General features: G+C 44.5%; 1 protein-coding gene across 2 annotated transcripts in view; it reads left to right on the top strand.

The window, feature by feature from the left end:
• UNC5D (unc-5 netrin receptor D) overlaps positions 1-22,988 on the top strand; it is a 431,213-nt gene that overhangs the window by 201,646 nt on the left and 206,579 nt on the right. For both annotated transcript variants that reach the window (XM_081843277.1, XM_081843278.1), the window contains exon 2: positions 3,529-3,747. In XM_081843277.1, the coding sequence (XP_081699403.1) occupies positions 3,529-3,747 (219 nt within the window). The remainder of the gene's footprint in view (positions 1-3,528; positions 3,748-22,988) is intronic.

Raw genomic sequence — 22,988 nt, forward strand, 5'->3', positions numbered from 1 at the left:
ACAAACGCTGCATTCGTGTTTCTTTCTAACTCTCTCGCCTCTTCTTTTCATTACTGTCATAAAAAGAATTAGAGGACCTACTACGTGAGCGCATGGGGCATAAAACACAAAACACTTTCTGAAAGGTAATTTCCCAAGAATGCAAACGAAAACAACAGCACACAATATGTTTGATTGTTGGGTCTTGTCATTCATTGCGGCATTACGCTCTTTCCCTGAAGCTACGAATAGCCTCCATCTTGAAAAATGACGGATATAAACATGAAAAGTGCTAATAATTTGCAAGCAGAAATGTTCCAGAGCCCCACTTGATGCTAAACAATTTTGTCAAACACACACACACACAATGTTTTATTTTCTTTATCGTTCAAGGGCTGCTGTGATGATGTCAACTAGGAAGTGGCTTAATTTAATTCGAGAGGAAATGCGTCGCCCTCCCCAAAAAGATACAGATTTGCATAACATTGGCATCTGCTCATTTGTGCATGTATGCAAATTTTGAAACGATAACTGTGATTTAAATAGAGTTACAACACATGCCACCATAGTGGGGAAGGCTGAGTCCAGGTAACCCATGTGTGCATGTTCGGTCTGCTGTCCAGGTGCTGCTAAATGTTGGATGAGCAACTTGACGGTCCCCCTGGCTTTCCCTTCTTAGGGTTTTGTATTTTCATATTGAACTTGTGGGCGAGACAGCCTTTCAGCCTTTTTTTATAAGATATTTATTGAAATTTTCCAGAATAATACATTGTAAAACAACAAAAAAGAAACACAGAAATACAAAAATACAAAAAGAATACAAAAACCACTTAAAAAAAAAGCAACACATAAAATTTCCCTTTACTTATTTTCTTTTAACTTATTTTCCAGACCTCCTCATACCTCCCTTTCTTATATTCCAATTCAAATTATTAATTCAGCAAATCCTCTCCATTAGTTTTTGCTTATTTCAAAACCTTATTTTCCATATTCTCTTGGGGCATTACAGCTAGGAACCACTTGATTTCTGTCCAACATCATTCTAACATTCATTAATTTTATAATATTTCTGCAAATAGTCTTTAAACTTCTTCCAATCTTCTTCCGCCAACTCTTTTCCCTGGTTTTGGATTCTGCTGGTCATTTCTGCCAATCCCATATAGTCAATCATCTTCATCTGCCATTCTTCCAGAGTGGGTCAGACAGAGGACTCCTTCAGATAAAGGACTATACTTGGTACAGTGGGGCATATGGCCGCACCACACACCAGCGAGTTTGGGAAGAAATTGATAGGCCGATTGTTGCCTGTATATTTTTAAAGATGCACATCACATGGTATCTGTGCTGGTTCCAGATTTATGTCTTTATTTTCTTTTGTGGTGAGGGAGATGGAACTTTGTCCAGGTGCTATTAGCTAGCTCTCCCACCTGCTTCACCTGAGCCACTTCACCTGAGTGGGTGCATTTTCTTCTTGCTACTGTTGCTCTGCCTCTGCTCTCTTACGCACACATACTTTCCACAGAGAGAGCAAGATTGCCAGAACATCCATCATTTTAATCTGCCTAGCGCCTACCAGATTCTGTTTTGGGCCTGCCTTGAGTGCCCCAGACACCACCCAAATGGGATATATATATATATAACACTAAGCAAATCATATCTGAGCTTCTTTTCCGCTGAAATTCTACTCTGCAATGCTCTTAATAAAATGGCAAATCTTCACGGATCAGGGTGGTGATGATGTAAAAGATGCTTTAGATAACAAGAAGCCCTTAGGGTTCTGGATGAACTATAATGCCCCGTTGGGCCCTTTCTAATATTCTATGATTAGGTGATTACATTTTTTTGTGAATATTCCATCCTTTTTTCACGGGCTATTAAACTGCATAAGTACAAGTCGAAATGTACAACTTTGACATCGCTCAAGGCACCGATGGAAGTAGGGAGTTCTTTTCTCGCATAAAATGTTTTAATGCCTTTTGTTCCTTCTAATGCATGGATTTAATAAAGCCTACAGGGATGTAATATTTACTGTCGGTTGACATGTCATAAATGGGTGAACTGCATCATTTTAACAATACATTAAGGAGTGTGTGAGTGCAATTTAAATCATATGAAATGTCCCTGCAGCTCCATCTTAAAAAATGCATGCACGTGTTTACGTTAAAGCAAAAGTACTTCGGAGACTTTAAGAGAGCATCGACTGCCTTCTTTACCAAAGACTAACTTAATTGTGATCCTGTGGGCAAAATGCAGTGTGACAGTGGCAAAACTGTTTCTTGTGTCTGTCCTGTTCCCATGCGACCAGTGCAGATAAATGCTTCTTTGCTGTTTTTATGAGTAAATCTCTGAACTTGTCTGTCAGTCAAAGTGACGTATGTAGGGCGGGAGAGGCAAAGATCTGGTCCACCTGCTCTAATTTCACCCACTGGCTTACCGAAAAGTTGTTTTGAGTGGTGCTTTCACATTATGTTTGATCATGTTAATTCTAGAAGGGCTAGTGACTTAATTTTTTATTTTTTATTTTTAATGATAGCTTTCATGGGCCTGGAACAGCAAAATCCCTCAGCAGCTCTCATACCTTCGACATGCTTAATTGCGTTGACCTATAGTTGTCTATGGGTTGACTCACCACCTTCGGTTGCTGCATATGTTTAATTAGTTCCTACTTATGTCACACTTGTAGGCTGGATTATGTTCTCCTCAGGCAACTGGACTCTGCTGCAGGCTCATTCTAGCTTTTCGTGCAAAGGGTTGTCTGTTTTTCCTGTGAAATGTTGGAGCAATTTTTATATGAAGCCTCTGTTCCGTTCTGTAAAATGGGGATACCTGTCAGAGTCTTGGTGGATGTTGATACTATATCAGTGTTTTCCATTTTAGTGAATATTTCACATCAGTAATGATGCATATTTTATTCTTAATATGATAATTCTGTCATGTGCGCAGCAAACTTGCTTTCTTGCATTCCCCTTGGGCTAGAATTTCACTCTCTTCCTTTGTGCTACATGTCTTTAATCTTACTGCACAAATTTGCACCCTTGGATGGCTGTAGGTCAGCCTTCCCCAAGGTGGTGCTTTCCTGATGCTTTAGACTACAAGTCCCATCACTCCTGAGCACTGGGTGCGCTTATTAAGGCTGATCGAAGTCCTAGTCCCAAACACCAGGAAGGCACCAGCTTGGGGAAGTCTGCTGCAAATTCTTCTGAGTTGTGAGCACACTCACTGAACTGCCAATTCATAGATGTGCTAGGTGTGCCCCCATTGTCTCAATTCACTAGTTAGTTAGTTAAATCATCATAATAATCATCTTTCCTTTCTTAAATGGAACTGAAAGTACCATGCATGCTTCCTATCCAGTCATGGACCAGATCCATCCTGCTGAGATCTTTTGCTTTCAGATCTTGTCATGTTAACTGTTGCTGCTGGCCAAATGTATCACGAATGTTGTAAACAACAACACCCAGGTCCAAGCATCCTATTTGGGCCATGATCTGATTTGTATTTGACCAGGATTCCTTCATGTGTGACATTTCCTTTCTTTTTCATTTGCAGGCAATGACAATGGCGAAACCCTCCCAGAGTCCATCCCGTCTGCTCCTGGGACACTGCCCCATTTTCTGCAAGAGCCAGACGATGCGTATATAATCAAAAGCAACCCTATTGTGTTGCGCTGCCGAGCTGTGCCTGCAATGCAGATCTTCTTCAAGTGCAATGGGGAGTGGGTGCACCAAAATGAGCATGTCTCTGAGGAGAGCATGGACGAAAGTACAGGTAAGGAAGAAATTCCGTGTGGCACTGAATGAATTATCTGCTCCAAACACATTGGTCATTATCCTTGTTCACTTGTATCTCAGGTCTACGGATGGCTTTCTCCATTTTCCATTCCCCTGCCCCCCAGTCTTTGGCCATATTTGCACTACACATTTAAAGCAGTATTCTGTCGCTTTAAACAGCTTCCCCCCAAAGAATCGTGGGTTTTGTAGTTTGCTAAGGGTGCTGAGAGTTTTTAGTAAATAGTTATTCTCCTCACAAAGTTCCAATTCCTATAGTTCCCTACAAAGAGGGGAGGATTGTTAAATTATAGTACCCTGGAAGTTGTGGTTCTGTTAGGTTATCAGTAAGGCTACCAATGGCTCCTCAGTCATGATGGATGTGTAAGACTTTCCCTATCAAATGCAGTATGCCTCTGAATACCTGGTGCTGGGAATCACAGCTATTGCATTCAGGCCTTCCTTTGGGCATCTGTCTGGTCACTGTGAGACCAGGAGGCTGGACTAGTTGGGCCTTTGGCTGGCTCCAGGGGGACTCTTCTGGTGTTCTTACATGAGGGAGTTATAATGCCTGACTTTGGTTAAGATAAAACTCTCTTTTGGCATTCAAAGTGAACGTGTGAAGAGGGGCTTCTGTTTTCAACTGACCACAGTTGTCATTGTCCATGCAAACACACATAGAAGCCCTCTTCAGACCCACCTGCTCAAGAAGGGAAGGGAACAATGGTGGCAGAGGTGCGACCTTACGAGAGCGATTTGGGGGGCAATGGAGTACATGTGATGTCCTGACATCGTGCGTGTGATGTCAGGATGTTGGGAGGAGCTGGGGGTGGCTGCAAGGCTTCAGTGGCTGGTGGCTCCTTCTCCTTCTCTTCCTGGCTCTGCCACCAGCAGAAGGCTGCTCCAACTCTCCCTCCCCTCCGCAGCAGGTGGAGGAGGCAAAGGAGCCTCTGTGCTACTTGGACATTGGAGGGGCCCGACCCCCAAAACATTAGGGGGGGCAAAAGGGCTTGACCCCCTTGAGCTGGCACTCCTGCATGATGGGGACATTAAGGGTGGGACCAAGACTCATTCATATGTCCTGCATCCTTATCTCCTCTATGTCACTTGTATGCCCAAATAGGTCTTGTGATAGCTAAATATGTTAACTGTGCAGTGAAAGTGTATTGACTCAGAATCAAGAGTCTTTAGGGTTGCGGTCTTAGAGGACTATGCTAGATGCTTTGCGACATTTTGCTGGCTTTTTCTTTGAGAATGGCTCTGCATAGCTTGCTGCCCCACGTTGAGTTGGGAACAGTCATGAAATGTTAGGCCAGCAGTTCACAGCACTGTAGTCTGACTCCCTTATTAGTTGTTTGGCAGCTAATGAAGCTAAATGGAAGAACTCTGTTTTGCAATAAAGGCATATCTGCAAAGCGAGAGCTTGTAAGGCTGGGGAGGGTGTTGAGAAATGATCCACAGATTTTATCAGGCTTCGAGCAAATCCTATATCCTTTCTCATTTAGAAACAAACATCTTGATAAGTATTGCAAACCAATTTAACGGTTCTGCTGCCTTGTAATCTCACAGGTCTGTGTTGTTATTACTCCCCCTACACACACACACACACACACACACCCTTACACCCTTCCACTTTCCCAGATTGCTAGGCAACTCTGTGTCTTGGAAATAATAATGTGAATATAATATTCTCTTAGAGAAAACACACACACACACACACACACACACCCTTGAATAGATAATAGCAAGGAAGAACATGCAATTAAAAATTGTCACATTTTCTAAAACGGTGTAGGAAATAAGTTGACTGACAGATTATGGAGAAGAAAAATACATCATTTTCAAAGTGTCATCTTCCAATGGATTTTTTTTTTTCAGCTTTAGACTGAAATATATATATAAAAATACATGAGAAAGCCTTCTTACAATTTGCCCCTGTTTTAGGAGTGGCTCATAGCACAAACTGGGCAATTTTACCCAGGGCACCACACATTGGAATAATTCCAATAGTTGGCACACAGCATGACCAAACCATGGTTTTGTGTTGTGTTCACATTGAGGAGCCAGCCTTGGTGAAGCCTTAGAATCCCTTTCTTTCTTCTCCTCCTCATTTGTAGCCAGAGGAAGGACCTTGTTTGTGCTTGCTCTTATCCAGATTTCATAACAGTAGTTGTACGATGTTCGTTTAAAATGCACATTAAAGAAGTTGTGGCTCACCTAAAGAAAAAGTATATCTTGAGTAACAGCTGTACTTATTGCAAGCTGATAATGCTGCAAAAAATATTTATGGGTAATAGCTTTATTGTCCTTAACATTCACACACCCCATGGCTATGTCAAGAGGAATATTTGAATATATAGATAATGCATAAGATAAATATAATTGGTTTCTAGAGGAATCCTTGCATTGAGTACACTGTATTGCATATTCTTGGATTGTATTCTCATGCAAGACATCTTTCTGTGGTATCTGTATCAAAAGCAACCGCTGTCCTGGAAGCTGTTGCTAGCAGCAGACTATACTGTCAGATAGTCACAGTATTTCAAACTTTGCTTCTTTAAAGGAAAAAACCCTAATAAAATGTAGTTCTTTAATCTCGTTGCTAAGATGAAGCTTTAAAAGACATTTTAGTTTCAATTAATAATTAGCTTTAAGAAATTCTAATAAGACTCTGCTTTTTAATTATCCACATCCAAATTGCCAGTACAGGTATTTCAGCCTGCAGGCATCTAATCATCAGAGAGATGAATCCACTTGTTCTGGCAATTGATGCTGCGTGGTCCCTTTAGTGGCACAGCTTGATGTTCCTTTTATTTATTTATATTGAGACACAGATTGCATAGCCAAAAGGATAAGGGCATCCATCTTTATCAGAGTCTGAGTTTCAGAGTCTCCAGGCTACAGAGCCTGAAATTTGCCAGCCCAGCCTTTGCGCTTCCTCCTCAAAGTGGCTTTTACTATGTGAGATCCAACAGGAGACAATATAGTACAGTTGTCAGACTGCTGGGTTTGGCCGGCCTTATTGGTCTAAACCACTGAGCCTCTTGGGCTTGCGGACTGGAAAATCGGTGGTTCGAATCCCTGTGACGGGGTGAGCTCCCATTGTTCTGTCTCAGCTCCTGCCAACCTAGCAGTTCAAAAACACACCAGTGCAGGTAGATAAATAGGTACTGCTGCGGCAGAAAGGTAAACAGCATTTCCGTGCGCTCTGGTGTCCATCATGGTGTTCTGTTGCACCAGAAGCGGTTTAGTCCTGCTGGCCACATGACCCTGAAAGCTGTCTGTGGACAAACGCCGGCTCCCTCAGCCTGAAAGCGAGATGAGCGCCGCAACCCCAGAGTCGCCTTTGACTGCACTTATCTTTCCAGGGGTCCTTTACCTTTTCCCCTACCTTGCAAGGGACCACTGCAACCCCTCTTGTTCTCTCCTCTCCTCTTTGCTATCCGTGCCTCCCCACATGTCCTCTCTGAGATGTGAGCAGTGGCAACAGAGAGCAGCATTTCCCACTTGCCTTGCACACTGGATAGGTATGTGGATTGGGAATGGATTGCAGCAGCAAAGACGGTTCTAGGGGAGCACGACTGCACCGGGCGCGGAGCTTCTGGGGTGCTGCAGCAGGCACCACAACTGTGAAGTCCATTGGAAGGTGAAAGGCAGGAGTCGTACTGGATTTTGCATTACACAGGGTGCCACTGAAATTTGAGACACTGGCAGCAGCAGAAGGTGGACTTGTTCAAGCAGTAGTGAGGCATGCAGTGTGGTGAAACTGCCCTCCCAAAACTGACGTCTCTGCTGTTTACCTGGGCAGAGCTGGGACCAAGGCAGGGTCAGAATCATGTGAGTGCACTAAGTCAGGGCAGTGCCATCAGTCCAGCAGCCCTGTTGCAAGCACCACAGCACTGTCAGGGTTAGGCTTGGATTGGCAGGCTCAGATGGAGGGTGGGTAAAATGCTGCTAGCGATAAACGTAATTCCGATTGTGAGGGATTTGCCTCGGCATCTCTGCAGACTCCTTTTAGCATATCCATGATTAAAAGAGAGGTGTGGTGCGGGTGGGAAAGAGGAGCTAATTGCAATAGGAATGAAGTCAGAAACGCAGTGCATGAGTTTGCTTTTGGATAAATCGATAGTCCATGGGCTGCCAGTGTGCTGGTTGGGTGGAGTTGGAGTCAGTCTATGGCACAAGAATAATGAAAGAAAGGAATTTGCAGCTTTGCTGGGAAATAAGTAGCAGCGCTGAATTAATTAAAAAGTCAGAGTTCATTTATTACTGCTTTTTTTGTAAATCTGTGTCACTTTGATGATCTCTCTGGATGGAAAACTTCACAGTTTCAAAATACTGAAATAAATTACAAAAGATAGAACTCTGCCCATGCCAGCCCTACCTTGCTGACACTTTAGCAGCCCTGTTCTCCATTGTCCCTGCTACCACTAGGGGATACACGTCCTGTTTCGCCACTTGAGGCGAAAAGGGAAGAACTGCCTTGCCCTGAGACCACCGGCACCACTTTTCTACTGCCACCTCCCCTGCTGGCAGAGTAGCAGTAACAGCATCAGTGCCAATTTGGGGTGAGATCTTTCCAAAATCGCACAATTTCGGCCAATACCAGCACCATTTCTGTGGAGATGACAAGATGCCTCCTTGGGGGCTTCTGCTGCTTGAGGTAGCTGTTTTAGTCTGGGCACCACAGTTCAAGAAGGACACTGACAAACTGGAACGTGTCCAGAGGAGGGCAACCAAAATGGTCAAAGGCCTGGAAACGATGCCTTATGAGGAACGGCTAAGGGAGTTGGGCATGTTTAGCCTGGAGAAGAGGAGGTTAAGGGGTGATATGATAGCCATGCTCAAATATATAAAAGGATGTCACATAGAGGAGGGAGAAAGGTTGTTTTCTGCTGCTCCAGAGAAGCGGACACGGAGCAATGGTTCCAAATTACAAGAAAGAAGATTCCACCTAAACATTAGGAAGAACTTCCTGACAGTAAGAGCTGTTCGACAGTGGAATTTGCTGCCAAGGAGTGTGGTGGAGTCTCCTTCTTTGGAGGTCTTTAAGCAGAGGCTTGACAACCATATGTCAGGAGTGCTCTGATGGTGTTTCCTGCTTGGCAGGGGGTTGGACTCGATGGCCCTTGTGGTCTCTTCCAATTCTATGATTCTATGATTCTAGTCTGCATAATGACTGAGCCAGCTCTGGCCACTGCCCTCTCTTTTCAGTTCCTACCCTTGCTTGTGCTCAGATCTTCTGGCTTCCTATTATTAGCTGCTATTCCTATTGCTCGCCAAGCCTTCCCACCTACCCACTTCCTGTGATGACTCTGACATCACAGCAGTTCAGCCAATAGGTAAGTGCAGTTACCAGGAACCCATTATTTCACCTGTGGCTCTTACATCCCTGAGAACCAGTGCGGTGTAGCTGATAGAATGTTGGAGTAGGACCTGGGAGGGCAGAGTTCGAATCCCCTCTCAGCTATGAAGCTCACTGGGTGATTTTGAGACCAGTCACTGGCCACCAAACCTACCTTGCAAAGATATTGTAATGATAACATAATGTGGGCGACAGCAGGGGAGAACCATAAGCACCACCTTGAGCTTCTTGGGGAAAATAATAAGAAAATAACATTTAAAAGCAAAATAATAAAAGAACATAAAAATGACAGGCAGCAAACATTTGCTTCAGGTTTTGTCCATGTATATTTTATATGACCTTTTAAAATCCTTTAAAGCTTAATTATATGCTTGTGAAAATGGTAAGTACCCTAGAATAGGTCTGCCCATAAAGAGATTCATTTGTTAGTACAGTGGTACCTCAGGTTACATACGCTTCAGCTTACATACGCTTCAGGTAACAGACTCCGCTAACCCAGAAATAGTACCTCGGGTTAAGAACTTTGCTTCAGGATGAGAACAGAAATCGTGCTCCGGCGGTGCAGCAGCAGGAGGAGGCCCCATTAGCTAAAGTGGTGCTTCAGGTTAAGAACAATTTCAGGTTAAGAACGGACCTCCAGAATGAATTAAGTACTTAACCTGAGGTCCCACTGTAGTGCTGTGAGTTTGGAGGGCTGTAGGTTGTTTGCCTGAGTCCCTTCTAATTCTTGAGTCCATTAGGGATTCAATTGCTGGAACAACCAGAGGAGTTTCTTGGTAATGGGCCCCTAACTATGGGAGACACATGATTCCCTCAGGGTGTTAATACTGTGAGCCCCTCCATTGTAGTCTCAGGTTGTATATACAGCCAAATATCATAAAGACACCATGGTCTCTGCTGTCCCTATTCTGAGGAAACCGGAACCTGGGTAAGCACCTGGAACCTGAAGTCTCACACTGTTCAGAGATTGGGATAGTGCGCAAGGAGTATGTAGATTAAATCAGTTTTCCACAACCTGGTGCCCATTCATAGTCCCTGAGCATTGGACATTATTGCCAGGTCTGTAGTCCAAAAAACATTTGGAGGACACCTAGTTGAAGAAGCCTGGATTAAATTAAAATGCCATTAATATCGACGTCCGGAACAAATATTTGAGACAGACCTGGTGCGGTGGCCAAAGGATAATGAATCAAGATGTTTCTGGTTGAAATACCTGCCAGGCCATGGTATAGAGGAACAATAATGCTGGCCTACCCTAAGGGTCGTATGTTTTGAATATTCGAAAGAATAAAGACATGTTCTAAATGGTTATAACTATAAATGCTACATCTCCTAAGTGCTATCAGGAAGAAGTGGGGAAGAATCTCTTGGGGTGCCTCTACTTCCATATGTACCAGGATGTTTGGTTCCTTCTCCTGGCATACCAGAGGGAGAGAGCCTGACGCTTGCTGTGTCTCATTCTCATCATGCTAAACAATGGTTTGGCATGATATCAGAACATGACCGATTAATGGTAGCTTGCTTTGTCTGTTGCTCGATGGTGCTCGAGGGCACAAGTCGTCCTTTGTTATGAACCGAACGCTTCTAGGATGCAGATAAAGCTAGTTAAGAGTTTAAAATAAATTGAGAAAAAGGAAAGCCTCCCCCCCCTTCAATTTTAACATTTTTGAGAGCATGCTTCAAATTGGCTCTAAAGTACTCCCAACTCCTGTTTTCGCAGTAGGATGAGACCTGCTATGAGTAACTAAAGTTTTCATGTCTGATAAATAAAAAGATTACAGCAATAACTGCTGTCAGCATTTTTCTCATTTAAACAAATAAAGCTGACAAATGATGAAGTTTGGTGCTTGCTCCGTTATGTTTAGCACATACCAAGCAATTATTCATCCTCTGCCAGCATTAGTCTGTCTGCTGCTAAACCACCCAGCAGTGCAGAAAGCTTATTAGCATAGCAATACCAGAGGCAAAACTCCCCATATTCTTTGAGGCTGTGCTGGATGACAAAGGATGATGCTTATAATTTGCACAATAATTTAAAGGGATGGGCTACCACTGTGAATTGGAATTACATAAGGTATCGGGGAACAATGTTGGTTTTCATTTATAATGCATTGGTTCTTACTCGAGTTGATTAGAGGTTCTTGCCATGTAATTTCTATTATTATCGTTCCTGTCGAGGCAGGGGAGATCTGTAGTTTAAGGAAACAGCAAAATATTTCCCCTCTCAGCAAGGAGGTCTCCCTCCCTAACTGCGCCTGGTGTGCCTGTCTTATTTGTTAAATTTGCACCCCACCCACTGATGGAGACACATGAGGTTGTTCCATGTCACAAGTGGGGAAGCCAAATACGGCCCTCAAGGCCTAGTTTTCTGGCCCCTGGGCCCTTGGGACTCATCCTCCTCAGCCACACTCTCATTTCCCCCAGACCAAGCCCCTCACTCCCCTTGCTTCATGCCCTACTTTAGTGATTTTGCCCTTGGATTGTGGTAATGACTCTTGCTTCCCTGGATAGAAGATACAGAGTGCGCTCTCTCTCTCTCTCTTTCTCTCTCTCTCTCTCGAAATTAGCTGACTGTACAAAGGTGAAACATGTTCCCCACAACTGCATCTTGCAGTCTGTTGGAGTTTGGCCTGTGGTAAATCGAGGGCTTCAAATCCCTGCTCAGCCATGAATCTTATAGACTGAACCTTTCAGAATGTTGCACACATACACGTTTTTAAGTGTGTGTGTGTGTGTGTTTTATTGGCATGGTCTGCTAGATTTTGGTCTCTTGGTTTCTGGTGTGCATTGAATGTGTACTTATTCAGGTGTCTGGTGGAGAAAATCTCAGCGTATTTTCAAAATGTTTTCAAAACCCCTTTTGTTTTTAGAATATCAATGAGGCATTTTTTACTTCTAAAACAAGAAGAACACAGTGGCCCAGTTTGATTGTAATGCTGAACACAGTTTAGCCCTCTGGAGGCCAGTGTCAAGGAGCCTAAGTGAAGCATCCCCCTCCTCGCAGCCAAGAGGAGGACTTTTGTGGAATTTAATTTCAGTTTTAAATAAATTTCTCTTAGAGTTATGTTCAAACCAAAAACATTCAGCAACCAAGGCGCGGATTCCGATTGGCTGCAGGAGCTCCTGCACTCAGTTGGAAATCGCGTGAGCCGCGTTGGACGCTCAGCTTCCAGAGAACATTCACAAACTGGAACACTCACTTCCGGTGTTCGGGAGCCAAAATGTTCAAGTCGCAAGGCGTTTGGGATCCAAGGTACAACTGTATCTTGATCCCCCTTCAAAGTCTAGCAACCTCTCTTGGAGGATTACAAAAAGGAAGTGGGGGCAGGGAGCAAAATAGCTAAACTCTGGACTGGTTTGGACTTTTTAATGATTTTTATTTCAAATGGTGAACTGTGTGTGACTGATTTTCCAATTAGAAATGCCTGGTTAGTCCACCTTATGAACTGCTGCTCAGAATGAGATTTTTAAAAGCAAAGGATGATCTTCATGCATGGATCACAAATTATTAAGTCCCTACCTGGATACTTTTTAATCAATGAGCCTCATCTCAGTCTTTCTTCAGGCATTCAAAATAATGCCTAAGGGCCCCAGAGAGGGGTGCAAAATGCTGACCCCTCCCACAGTGTTTGTGTGCCCCAGGCACCCTCAGCTTTCCTGCATTGGGAATGTCTGGTGAGGCCTCCTAAATAAGTTTGTCTGAAGCTAGAAGCTCCTTTCAGTCTTTCCAATTCAACATATTACGGTCATGGTGGAGCAGATCTGTCAAAGACATACCGTATTTTTTGCTCTATAAGACTCACTTTTTCCCTCCTAAAAAGTAAGGGGAAATGTGTGTGCGTCTTATGGAGCGAATGCAGGCTGCGCAGCTATCCCAGAAGCCAGAACAGCAAGAGGGATTGCTGCTTTCACTGCACAGCGATCCCTCTTGCTGTTCTGGCTTCTGAGATTCAGAAATATTTTTTTTTCTTGTTTTCCTCCTCCAAAAACTAGGTGCGTCTTGTGGTCCGGTGCATCTTATAGAGCGAAAAATACGGTATTTCTGTTGGGATACTGCCAGGGAGACAAAGGCCATCACTGCCTCCATGTCAACTCCGGACGTCCATCGATCTCCCGTAGAGACAGTATCAGCAATTAGTGACACGAGCTCCAGAAAATAGCTTGTGACATTCCAGAGCAGATGCACGCTCTATCACAGAGTTCGTACAGCGAAAGATGCACTCAGGAGAGTATTATTTAGAAGTTTATTCAGCGTTGGTCAGAACAAAGAAAAACATGACTGCCTGCTTCGGTATGCTCAGGCAGAGAGAGAAACGAAAGCATAGACACAACAGAAACATCCTGTGAACAGGAAATACGCAGGCTGTGACACAAACATCCTGCTCCCCTTTAAGGTGGAACGGAAATATCCTAACAATTTCCCCCTCCTATTTGAGCCTCATGCATTATTTTTGAATGCTGAATGAGATCAAATCCATTGTGTTTGCAGAACTTATCCAGTAAGCTGGGTTTGGAAGCTCTCACACAGGCATTCTGAGAGGGGTGGCTGTTCCTCTTGTTTACTCCTAAGCACTGGGTAGTACTCAAGTTCTTGTATTAAGAAAGGAATGTGTGTGTTTAATTTTTCTCTTCTTTCCAACCACTCATTAATTTGATAAATGTTGACCTGATTTCCTCCCCTTGGTCACCATCAGCTCTCCCCAAAATTCCTATATTAGTTAGCCTTCCTTCATAAGCAAGTACTCCAAGGCCTTGATATTCTCGCTGTCTTTCTGTACCCTTTTCAGTTCAGTAATGCTATTTTTGAGATAGAGTTACCAGAACTGTACATGTAATCACACCAAAGGTTTTTGTATCCCTTAGATTATTTTCTGTACTGTTGAGATCTTTGTAATTTATATTGATGGCATTATGACAGCTGGCAAATAATAGCAAACATACTGGCCACGGTGCTTTAGCATGACAGAAATAACAAGCCTTAGGCTCTTTCACCTCCTCCCCATTCCTCCTCCAGTAAGGCTGCAAGAAAAAATAAAAGATGGCTTTTGATTAGCTGCAGTTTAGTGTGTTGTTAGTTCCTAAAATGTAGTTAGATCCTAAACTGTGGACAACATCAACAATGTTTTGTTGTCAGCATCATAACCCACGTCTTGAAGCTGGCTTGTTTCAAATAAACCCTGTTTAACCTTGTGGGTTTGGACCTCATAGCAAGCTACAGTTAATCTAAACCAGAAGTAAAAGCTTCTGAACCAAGCTCAAGGCTTGCTGTGGCTCATTCTCAGCACAATAAGCCATGGACATCAAGCCTACAGTCTTTCAGATGTTGCTGGACTACAGCTTCCATCTTCCCCAGACATTGGTCAGAGTGGTCGCAGCTGATGATGCTGTAGTTCAGCCACATCTGCAGGACCACCAGTTATCCCATCCCTGCACTAAATTAAGGTTTGGCATGATGTCCAAATGTGGACATTTTCTGTGTTGTGGCTACATACTGTATGCCACCATAAGCTCCTTGGAGGAAAGGTAGGCAGTAAATATAATTAAATGATGATATATAGTGATCATGGTGGATTTCTGGATATTTTAGGTGCAGCAGCAATGTGCTCTTGAGCACCACTTGATTGGGGGCAAGCACAGAGGAAGGTCTATTTATTGCCTTCATGTCCTGCTTTTGGACTTTCCAGAAGCACTTGATTTACCACTGTGGAAAAAAACAATGATAGGCCAGATGGGTCCAGATGGATTTCTGCACTAATTCAGCAGGGTTTTTCCTATGGCATGTGTCTCAACTAAGTATGTGAGCTCCAAGGTGTCTGAATCTCACAACACAAGACAAGACAAGACAAGACAAGACAAGACAAGACAAGACAAGACAAGACAAGACAGGCAGTATATGAACTGGAACTGAAAGTTCCAAAATACTGATGAACCTTGGTATTAATGTACCAACAAGTGTCATTTGCAGTCTGGCAGTGGCAGGTGGGAGAGACAGTCACCATCTTGAGTGTTCGTGTGTGGCTGGCTGGTTGCATACTGGAAGTTGTGAAATGGACAGAGGGACCTGGGGAGCCAATTGGCATCCAGGCTAGGCTCCCTGAGGGGCAGGGCATCAGAGCAGGCCTGACGGAGAAGTGCGCTCATCAAGTCTTCCCCTGGGAGAGAGAGAGAAAGGGAGGCCTGTCTCAAACACTCAGTCTCAGTCTAGGTTTCTCACCCATTCTTTTCTGTTTACTTTGACAGTTACTTTTTTTACAGGGACATGGTGGTCATCCATTAACATTGCTATGGGCCACGGGTGGATTGGCTTGGTCTTGTGGGGTTTCACCTACCTCATAGCAATCAGGAGGGAGGGGTCCACCAGAAGCGGTTCACGCCATAGAGGACTCCAATGTGGGCCACCACCCCATCTGTCAGCTTAGAGCATATCAACCAGAAAGCAGGTTGGGTGGTCAATGTATCCATGCCAATGCCTGTGCTATTCTTCTATAATCTATATAGTTCAGGAAACAAAGGTCTCAACTACCTTGTCTTGATTTTGCTGTCCTTGGCAGATAGAATGCTGGGTTTGCCAAAAATTTCATTTAACATCCTTGAGCAAGATATGTGTCAGCTTTAGAAGAGGCTTTTCCAGGTACAGAATTATAGGGTGGGGGGACTGGAGATGTGTCCCCCTTTAACAATTCTAGGAGTTGCATCTGTGACATTTCCTCACCTTTTCATCCACTACTGATCTTTCTCCCCTTTTCTGTACATATTACAAATCTGCACCTCTGTTGCTCACTGAAGGAATGGGTTAACTTCTGAATGCCTCTTGATGCTTGCGATTAAGTGGGTGCTGATTTATAGAGAATCTAGGTTTACAATGCTGAAAATCAATAGTCACCAAGTGCAAATCAGATTTATTTATAGAAGCAGATGCTAAAAAGCCCAGAGAGTTTCATCTTGCATCCAGATCTTTGACAAGACTGGGGGTTGGGAGTATGAATCCAAAAGAACAACCGTGGTTCAGTTGCATGTATTTCAGAGCTGCCTGCCCACCAACATGTCACCCTAGTTCATTGCATCCCCCACAAAGGTCTTACAGGCCGACACAGAGCTGCCTGGTTAGAACTGAGAACAGTGGAGCCCTGAGGGCTTTCAAGAAAGTAGATTTGAGCCCTACTCCCATAAGAAGGATCAAATCAAAGTTCTGTTCAGTCTAATATCCTGCTCCAAATGGTAGGTAGCCAGTTGCTTATAGGAAGTCCACAAGCACCACATCCCTGTTGTGTGCCCCCAGAAAATAATGGTAAGAGGCTATGGAATGCTTTCTGCAGTAAAGTCCACCAGGTGCAAACTTTAGCATTATTTCAGATCAAGACATACCTCTTCTCCTAGACTTCTGAGGGATTATTATAATCCTAGAATTGTAGAGTTGGAAGGGACCTCAAAGGTCATCTACTCCAACCCCCTGCAGTGCAGGAACCACAGCTGACAGATGAAGGAGAGTCCCCCACCTTCTGAGATTTTCCATTCCATTGTTGAGCAGCTCTTACCACCAGAAAATTCTTCATAATGCCTGGTTGTAATTCCTTTTTTTGGAATTAGAATCCATTGGTTTGGGTCATACATTCTAGAGCAGCAGAAAACAAGTTTGCTCCTTCTTACATGTGACAACCCTTCAAATATTTGAAGATGACTGCCCTAGCACCTCTCAGTTTTCTCTTCTCCAGGCTAAACTTATCCAAAGCTTTATCATCTTGGTCACTCTCCTCTGCACACATCCCAGCTGCTCAGTATCCTTCATAAACTCTCTGTGTGTCTGCATTTTGGGGATATTGTTTTATTATTAAACTTGGTGGTTGGTTGGTTTTTAATTGTGCATTTAAGTCTCTGAGAGAAGTTTTGTATTACACAAATAATAAATTGAATTATTCATCATCTCTCTGAACCAGGAACCATAGACAGACCTATCTTGTGACAGAAAATTCCCATATGTTTACTTGGCACTGTGTGAAGAAGTACTTTGTTTTGCTTGTGCTATATCGACTGCCCATCAGTTTCACTGGATGACCCCGAGTTGTAGTCTAATGAGAGGAGCAAAACCAATTGTCTCTATCCATTTTCTCTTTACTACACTTAATATTGCTTCCCAGATATTGGGCAAAAGTGTAGATGCTGCTTGCTTCAACCAGTCCATAGATTTAAGAATGTAAGAAAAGCCTGCTGGATGAGGCTAAATGCCCATCTGGTCCAGCATCCTGTTCTCACAGTGGCCAACCAGATGTCACAAGCAGGACCTGAGCACAGCAGCACTCTCCCCAGTTCTGATTCACATCAACTGTTTAGTTTGAGGCTTACAGTGCCCAACAGCAGAAGCACAACACAGCCATCAAGGTTAGCAACCATTCTCCAATAATTTTTCTAATCCCTTTTTGAAGCATTCCAAGCTGGTGGCCATCACTAGCTTCTGTGGGAGTAAATTCCATAGTTTAACGATGTGCTGTATGAAGAATTGCTTTCTTTCGTCTGTCTTGAATCTCCCAACATTCAACTTTGTTAGATGTCCCTGAGATCTGGTGTTATGAGTGTGATGGCCTGGGAATCTGATTCAGAGGCTGAACCTGAGGAATTCCAGCCTGCACAGGAGTCCCCACCTCCAGGGCCGGCTGAGCCGGGGCAGGGGCTTGAATCTGAAGGGCCCTCACCTGTGCCGGATCCTCAGGAGCAGACACCAGCTGAATCCGCTCTGGCTCCAGAGGTGATCAAGGACCCATTGCCTGCAGGTGCTCCTCTCACAGCCCTGTCAGGGGAAGGTGAGGCTGCCTCTGGGTCCAGTAACCCTCCAGCCTCTCCTGAGCTGCAGAGGCTCAGGGCGGAGAGGCTGAGGGAACTAAGTTCTCTCAGGAGGAGTGCTCACCTCCAGGCCAGGAGAGGTGAGTCACCTGTGGACCGGGGCCGCACTATGCCTCGGAGGAGATAAAGGCCAGCTGTCCAGTCCCAGGTTGCAGGAGCAATATCATTGGTTACCTGTTCCTTCCGGCACCCTGTTCTGCTTTCTGCCAGAGTTCCTGACCACGCCAGACTCTCTGACTTGGACCCTGCTTCAGCCTCAGACTGGACACAGACCACGCCTCACGGTACCCCCCCCCCCCGAGACCAGCACAATGAGAGAGGAAGAAGAGCTTTTCTCTGTCTGCTTTCTTCGCACCATGCATAATTGTATATGCCTCTGTTACGACTCATCTTACTCACCTTTTCTCCAAATCAGTTTAGAATGTAATTTTAGGGTTAGTCTACAAATTGTACTCACCTCTTAGAACAGGGGAGGCGAACTCATGGGTCCAAGTGTGATGGCCTGGGACTCAGGCCCGGACTCAGAACCAGAGGAGTCTCAGTCCGCACCAGATCCTCTGCCTCAGGCAGCATCTGAACCTAGTCTGGGGCCTGATTCTGAAGAGCCCCAGTCTGCACAGGTTCCCCTGCAACAAGCACCAGCTGGGCCGAGTCAGCTCTGGCTCCAGATGCGGGGATTACCTCGTTGCTTTCAGCTGGGCAATCACTTACAGCTGCTCTGCTACCGGTTGGGTCAGGAGAGGCTGAGGCGGCCTCTGGGTCTAGTAACCCACCGACATCTCCCGAGCTGCAGAGACTCAGGTCTGAGAGAAGGAGAGACCTGAGTACTCGCAGGAGGAGTGCTCACCTTCAGGCGAGTAAAGGAGGTGAGTCACCAGGGGATCAGGACTGGCCGTTACCCCGACAGAGATAAAATGCTGTCAGACCCCGCCCCAGGTTGCAGGAGCAACATTGCTGTTTGCTAGAAACTGCCTGTGACCCTGTGCCTGACCTAGCCTGGTTTCCTGCCTTGACCCTATCAGACTGACTCTTTGTGGAACCCTTGGATTCGGGACTGGACCTGGACCGCGTTGCTCGGGTTTACCCCTGGGCCCAGCACAGTAAGCTGTAGAAAGTGGCCCACCATCCCTCGCAATCTCACCTCGCAATCTCAGCTCTGCACTGAGATCGGGATAGAAAGTGTGCTCCTCTTTAGAGAGCAGACACAGCTCTTCATCTCCTAATAACAGTGCTGTGGCACTCTCGAAAGAGGGGTTTTATCTCTTGATCCCAGGGGTGAGGTGAAGGCCTCTGCCAGCTCTTTAGAGGTGGGTAAAAGGCAGTACCATGGCTCGAAGGTGGGAATGATGTGCTCAAAGGAAGCAACAACCCATTGACGGTCCTTTCTCTTACAGCAGCTAATGAAAGGAATAAGCTTTCTGGGTTTGATGCTTTCTTTGTATGGCATGGCTGGTCTTCCATTTATCTCGCTTCCACTTCTCATTTGCCTTGGAGCTCATTTATATAACATTCTCAGAGGACACAACAATGTCCACTGCACCCAAAGGGGCTTTGTGTTCATTATAATTATAATTAAAAGGAAGAATTTGCCCACAGCTTGTTAGTTTCCCCCTTAATGTTCAAGAAGGATTTGTCTCACCCCTGAGCATCAGTAGTGTGGGTTGTTGCCATGCAGATGTCCTCAGATCCTATATGCTATGCATGGGAAGGTGACCTAAGAAGAAGAATGAAAATTAATGAAATGTGCTTATTTATTTTGGTGTGTGTAGGTATCTTATACTTGAAGGGTTTCTTAATTGGAAAACAACAAATTATTAATTCTGGGAATGGTGAAGAACAGAAATGAGATTTTTAAGAACTGAGGAGGGGCATCTCCCAACTGTCAGTATTTTGTGGGATGGATTCAAGCGCCCACCAGGAAATGTAGGTTTTCACAATTAAAGCACATTAAAATGCCCTGTTTTCCTAGTTCAACTGATACACTTTTTAAAAGAAACATATTTTTTGTGGTTATGTAAGTGACAGGAAACATTTTGGGGAAAGGGTGGCATGAACAGATGATTAAAAGGAAGATTCACAAACATGCCACAAGCAAACCAAGATGAATATTCATGGTTCTGTGGCCTTCCTGCCAACATGCTCAAATGCTCACAATCGAACCTCCATGTAAGCTTCTTGTAAGCAAATCAGGATGAATGCTCATTAAAAAAGGTCACTTAGAATCATAGAATCATAGAGTTGGAAGAGACCACAAGGGCCATCGACTCCAACCCCCTGCCAAGCAGGAAACACCATCAGAGCACTCCTGACATATGGTTGTCAAGCCTCTGCTTAAAGACCTCCAAATAAGGAGACTCCACCACACTCCTTGGCAGCAAATTCCACTGTCGAACAGCTCTTACTGTCAGGAAGTTCTTCCTAATGTTTAGGTGGAATCTTCTTTCTTGTAGTTTGGAACCATTGCTCCGTGTCCGCTTCTCTGGAGCAGCAGAAAACAACCTTTCTCCCTCCTCTATGTGACATCCTTTTATATATTTGAACATGGCTATCATATCACCTCTTAACCTCCTCTTCTCCAGGCTAAACATGCTCAGCACCCTTAGCCTTAGAGGAGCCCAGGTAGATCCTCATCTCCTTCCGGGGTGTATTGAAATAGAAACATTCTCTGTGATGGCATCAAAGATAAGCAATGTAGTGGTGCATAGTAGTGAAATAGTTCTCATTAGTTGTTCTAAGACAGGGGTGGTTAACCTCTGGTCCTTCATATCTTTGCTGGACTACAGCTCCCATCATCCTTGACTATTGGCTACTCTAGTTGGTCAGATGGAAGTTGAAGTCCAACAACATCTGGCTGTCCACAGGTTAGTCACAAGATGCATTGATTTCTCCGTTGGGGGTGAAAGCCTGATTCCCTCCCCACCCTGCTTTAGCTTCTTTTTCCACATTTGTATCCACTTACAGCCCAATTTGAAGTACAGTGGTGCCCCGCAAGACGAATGACTCACAAGACGGAAAACTCGCTAGATGAAAGAGTTTTCCGTTTTGGAGGTGCTTTGCAAAACAAATTTCCTATGGGCTTGCTTCGCAAGACGAAAATGTCTTGTGAGTTCCTGCTGGTTTTCCCCCCCCCCTTTTTCTAAGCCGCTAAGCCGCTTATCCGATAAGCCGATAAGCCTCTGAAAGCCGCTAAACCGCTAATAGCGCTAATTGCTAAGCCGTCAATGGGCTTGCTTCGCAAGACGAACAAACCGCTAGACGAAGAGAATCGCGGAACAGATTCTTTTGGTCTTGCGAGGCACCACTGTATGTTTACTGATAACAAGGTTGCAGGGGAGCAGAGAGCTCTGCTTTGGCGAACCTGGCATGCTTACGTGATGCTGGAGACAGCAGCAGCACTTTAATCTTTGCCAGGTGGCTAGGAAACACCATTTAAATTTCCCACAATGCCTGAGTGCCCAGGGCATTCTGGGAAACAAAAGTGGCAGCTTCCAGTTTCAGGCACGCAGTGCTGTTTGGTTCTTTGGGTTGAGCAGAGTGAGGGAAGATCAAAGTGGCAGGGGAGGGTGTCAGTAATTGACTTTGCCAAGATGCTGTGACTCCAGTAGTGTGCTATACAGTGGTACCTCTGATTACGTACTTAATTCGTTCCGGAGGTCCGTTCTTAACCTGAAACTGTTCTTAACCTGAAGCACCACTTTAGCTAATGGGGCCTCCCGCTGCTGCCGCCGCATGATTTCTGTTCTCATCCTGAAGCAACCCGAGGTACTATTTCTGGGTTAGCAGAGTCTGTAACCTGAAGCGTATGCAACCTGAAGCATATGTAACCCAAGGTACCACTATACAGTGGTACCTCTGGTTGCGAACGGGATCCATTCCATGTCATTTTGTGTGTCTGTGCATGCACAAGTGGCGAAACCTAGAAGTAACATACAACCTTTCCGGTACTTCCGGGTCACCTCAGGATGAAACGTAACATGAGGTATGACTGTACTATGATGTTGGGCTTGACTAAGGCACAAAGTCCACTGTGAAGTTTATTATGTGTCCATGCTAACTGGGTTTTATGTGAGGTGTAGTCCACATTGTCTGGCGGGCACTAGGGTTGCTATTTTTTATCCTGAAGGACACATTCCTTCATAGACTACCTTCCAAGGGCCACACATCAATGGTGGGCAGGGTTGGAGGCAACAGTAGCCTGAGGGACAGGTGTGACTCTTATGTTGTATGGTAGGCTACATACCTGCCATGCAAATATTTCCCTCTCGTGCTCTCTCTCTCTCTCTTTCAATATCTGTTGACTGTCTCCAGCCTTGTTATATATCTGCCCAAATGTTCCTGTTCTGGGGATTTTTGAAAGCTTTTCTGAGATATTTAATCAAGGCATTAGCTAGTGATGCTGGAAGATTTAAATTTGGATTCTGGAGAGAAGTCCATTGTATTGATATCTGGGAAGTGACAGGCATTTAAGATTTTGAGCCCTTGACAAGCCTTGTCTCTGTATCTCTCAGTACTTTCCTGTTGGAAGCCACCGTCTCATTTTGTTTAGCTTGAGGTTGTCATTTCTCACAAGGTTTGCTTTACATCTGAGATGTCTAGCAGTTCATATTGAGCAAAGTTTCTCCGAATTAATTTGCAAAGTCCCCGACATCATGATCAAACACCAGTTTCTGCAAGGCTTATAAATGTCCAAGATCTGAGCTTTATAGATGAAAGAAAGGCTCTTTGGAAGCAAATGAGCCTTCAAAGAGGTGGAAATGTGTTACAAAGTGCAGGGCTAGTTACTTTGCCAAAGTAGTTGGGAACTGCTTTGCAGATGTCTAGCAAATTTAATTGGACTACTCAATTACCAGTAATGTTAATTAGGAGATGATTAGGATTTGCATACCTTCCAACATTTAACTGATAAAAATAGGGACAGGCTTGTAACCTGCTTACATCTCATATCAATAAGTACTAGCTAGATTACATTGTGTTTTGCTGGAAGCTCGGTTTCGCCAATTTCAGTTTAACACAGCTAATTCACCCCCTTCCCCATCTTAAAT

This window comes from Podarcis erhardii (assembly GCF_964252035.2).
Source record: "Podarcis erhardii genome assembly, chromosome: 16".
Lineage (NCBI taxonomy): Eukaryota > Metazoa > Chordata > Lepidosauria > Squamata > Lacertidae > Podarcis > Podarcis erhardii.